This window comes from Myotis davidii, unplaced genomic scaffold, assembly GCF_000327345.1.
Source record: "Myotis davidii unplaced genomic scaffold, ASM32734v1 scaffold685, whole genome shotgun sequence".
NCBI classification, from domain to species: Eukaryota; Metazoa; Chordata; class Mammalia; order Chiroptera; family Vespertilionidae; genus Myotis; species Myotis davidii.
This window is the reverse complement of record NW_006295823.1, coordinates 225293-229194: the sequence shown is the minus strand read 5'-3', so window position 1 is coordinate 229194 and position 3902 is coordinate 225293. Positions and strand designations below refer to the sequence as shown.

At 48.7% G+C, this 3902-nt stretch overlaps 1 protein-coding gene across 1 annotated transcript in view; it reads left to right on the top strand.

The window, feature by feature from the left end:
* Positions 1-3902, top strand: part of DENND1B (DENN/MADD domain containing 1B) — a 63094-nt gene that overhangs the window by 34049 nt on the left and 25143 nt on the right. The window contains exon 13 of the mRNA XM_015568441.1: positions 2104-2242. Within this exon, the coding sequence (XP_015423927.1) occupies positions 2104-2242 (139 nt within the window). The remainder of the gene's footprint in view (positions 1-2103; positions 2243-3902) is intronic.

The window sequence follows — 3902 nt, the reverse complement described above, 5'->3', positions numbered from 1 at the left end:
GTGGCCTTTTTCAAAGAGTGTTTTAAATGAGCTTTTTCTAAAAAAAAAACAGTAAGTAGATAAACAAACGGCACTCTCCCAGCTAAAGATAGTCAACAGACTTGGTGAAGTCTTTGGCTCTCTCCTCTAATCCAACAGGAAGGTTTAATAGGTTACGTTGTCATCAAGAAACAAAAACGGGCCCCAGAGAATATTCTGTTCGTCCCAGGTTTGCCACTGTTCCGTTCTGCTAAAGTCCTCATTGTGTCTCTCAGTACATGGAGGCCCCTGAAATTTCTAGGGGAAGCCCCGACGAAATCAGCACAAATTAAGCAGTGATACCCGGCTGGCGTGGCTCAGTGGTTGAGCATCGATCTATGAACCTGGACGTCAGGGTTCGATTCCCTGATCAGGGCACACGCCTGGGTTGGGGGCTGGATCTCCAGTGTGGGGCGTGCAGGAGGCAGCCGGTCCATGATTCTCTCTCATCATGGATGTTTCTTCCTCTCTCTCTCCCTTCCCCTTCGTAATCAATACAACTATATTTTAAACAAGTAAAATAAAATGTTAATCACATCCCATCCCCACCCTGTTCAGATTCACATGTGAAATAAAAGGCAGATTCCTTAAAAAAAAAAAATAAACTTCCATCTGCTCTAGGGGGCTTGGGTAGAATTGGGGAAGATCAGCTATTGGGAGGCAACCCGCACGACACAGGCCTTGCCGCCTAGATGGTGAATATCCCGACTCAATCATTTTCTCCAGACTGTGGGCATAATTGGACCCAGTGGGGTCCCTCCCTTTGATCAGATCAGAGTCACCATGACTTTTCCCTGGAAAATGTCACTCCTATGAAGGTTTGTCACCTGTAGAGCTGGTCTTTCCGTGGACGCTGTGTTCCTCTCTCATTAGCATTATTCAAAGTTGAGTTGTTAATTAGGTTGACCCTTCCGTGACAACCATCATCGACAAGAGGAGTCAGGACCACTTGCGTCAGGAAATAAAAATATTCCTTCTTGCCTGGCCGGTGTGGTTCAGTGGTTGAGCATCGACCTAGGAACCAGGAGGTCACAGTTTGATTCCAGGTCAGGGCTCGATCCCCAGTGTGGGGCGTGTGCAGGAGGCAGCCGATCCATGATGCTCTCTCATCGTTGTTTCTCTCTCTCTCTCCCTCTCCCTTCCTCTCTGACATCAATAAAAACATATTTAAACGAGACCGGGTATACCATTTGCACAACACAGTTCTCTACTCACCGTAGGTTCTCAATAACTTTACCTTCATTCCCCTTTTTTATGTCATAACTAGAGGCCCGGTGCACGAAATTCTGCCGTGGCAGAATTTGTCCGGAAGGAAGGACGTCTGGTCTAATTAGCATATGGCGCTTTGATTATTATAGATGCTCAGAACTATTCAGCAAGGGATCCGCAAATCCCATATGCAGGCGAGGCTTCCAAAAATAAGATTCAATGGGAAGGGACCCAGGAGGACCTGGAACCAGGAGCCTTTTAGGGCAGAAATGGAGGGTACCCCTCACCAGTGTTCCTCTCCACACGGGCAGACACCTGTTGTAATGGCTAAAAAAATGGGCAAGAAGTGGCTCCCGAGCAGTTTCCTGTAAAACAATTAAAGCTCGTTGGTGTCAAGGGGCCTCGGGAGACAGGAGAAGGGAGAGCGCGGAGCCATTTGCATCAGCACGTGACTCTGGGTCCCAGCTTTCCCCTCAGTTAACGGGCCAGCAGGCGCTCCCCGTAATTCAGGGGAGAAGCTGCCGGGAGGAGGCCGAGCTGGGGAGGGGGGAGTGGGGGGGGACCCGCAGCGCCGGGGTCGTCCTGCCGGTGGGGCCCCGTGCCTCCCCAGACCAGCTCCCGAGGTGTTCATGTAACGCAGCGGTTCTCAACCTGTGGGTCGCGACCCCTGTGGCGGGTGAATGACCCTTTCACAGGGGTCGCCTAAGACCATCCTGCATATCAGATATTTGCATGACGATTCATCACAGTAGCAACACGACAGTGATGAAGTAGCAACGAAAATAATTGTATGGTTGGGTCACCATGTGAGGAACTGTATTGAAAGGGCCAGAAGGCTGAGAACGACTGATGTAATGGCTCCTCTCTGTCCCGCAGGTCTCAGCCCTGAAGACGAAGCTGAAGAAGCAGTCCACGGCCACGGGGGACGGGGTGGCCCGGGCCTTCCTCAGGGCGCAGGCCGCTCTGTTCGGATGCTACCGAGACGCGCTGAGATACAAACCCGTGAGCCTGCCTTGCGTCGTGATTTCAATTTGCATTTGCTTTTCTTTAAAAAAATATATTTTTTTTAATTGATTTCAGAGAGGAAGGGAGAGGGAGAGAGAGAGAAACATCCACGATGAGAGAGAATCATGGATCGGCTACCTCCTGCACGCCCCACACTGGGGATCGAGCCCAAAACCCATGTACCCTACTGGGGATTGAGCCCACAACCTGGGCATGTGCCCTGATCCACGAGAATCGACCCAGTGACTTCTTGGTTCTTGGGTTGTTGCTCAACTGTTGAGCTACACCCAACAGGGCCAAATTAGGCCAGCATCTGCCACCTTGACTGCTGGTCTCTGTGGCTCCACCATTGCCCTCTACGGTCTGCTTTCATAAAGCAATCCAGGGGATGTACTAGTAAGTCAGATCTTACCAGTCTCCTGCTTTGTTCCCTTCCTATCTGCTGCAGTACCAACAATCTTCACAGGCTTGGAGCTTCACTTGTCTGTCCCAGCCTGTATCTCCAGTCTCTCAGCTGTTAGCTGTACCCTGGCTCATTGTATTCCTCCCACACTGGTCTCTTTTTCATTCTATAAACATGGTTAGCCATTGCTACCTAAGGACTTTGCACTAGCTGTCTCCATTCCTGGAATGTACTTCCCCATATCATCTCAGGGTGGGCTTCTTGTCATTCACATCCCCACTTACTCTCACTCAGGCATCTCAAACGCAAAGGCTAACATGGGCCAAATCAACAAGGTTTAAGTGTCCATGGACCGCAAAAAACACACAAAAGCTTCCATGTTCGTAGAAACGTGGGTTTATTTCGATAGAGACGTGCTGAATACAAAGGGCTGAAATAAGTGAGCCATCGCTAACATAAAGTAATAGAACATTCTAGTAAAAATGAATATTTGTTCTTGAACATTAACTTACCGGACACTGAGTAACTATACAAATGAATAGGCATCACGCAAATAAACCTATTTTTCTCGTTCTCTGAAAGCAAAATATTTCCTGTTGCGCACACCACACAAGGCAGTCCAAGCGAATGACGTGGCCATCGGCTGCTAGAATATTCGCTGCTGGTATTCGTGGGGAGAAATGGTGCGCCTGCACGTAAGGCGCGAAAGGGAAATGAATGCAACACGATGATAGTCATCAGTCATTAGCAAATGTTGTAGTTCGTTATGAATAATTATGTATAACAGGATGTTGGAAAAATTAAGTTAGGAAATTTTTATTAAAACGCTTCTTGCATACCGTTATATTGGCTGGGTCGCAAAAATCTTCATTGTGGGCCGTATGCTGCCCACGGGCTGCGAGTTTGACATGCTTGATCTAACTGACTCCTTCCCTCTGACCGTCAGAACCCCACCACTAGAGTCTTATCATTAGAGCAAGTTCCGTCCGACGCAATAGGTTTTTCTTTTATATAGTTACAAAAAGCACCTATTTTTAAAAAATACTTTTATTGATTTCAGAGAGAAAGGGAGAGGGAGAGAGAGAAACATCAATGTTGAGAATCATCATCAATCAGCTGCCTCCTGCACGCCCCCCATTGGGGATCGAGCTCGCAACCCCGGCATGTGCCCTGACCAGGAATCGAACCGTGACCTCCTGGTTCATAGGTTGACGCTCAACCACGGAGCCACACCAGCCGGGCCAGTCTCGGTTCAAAGAGCAGCGAG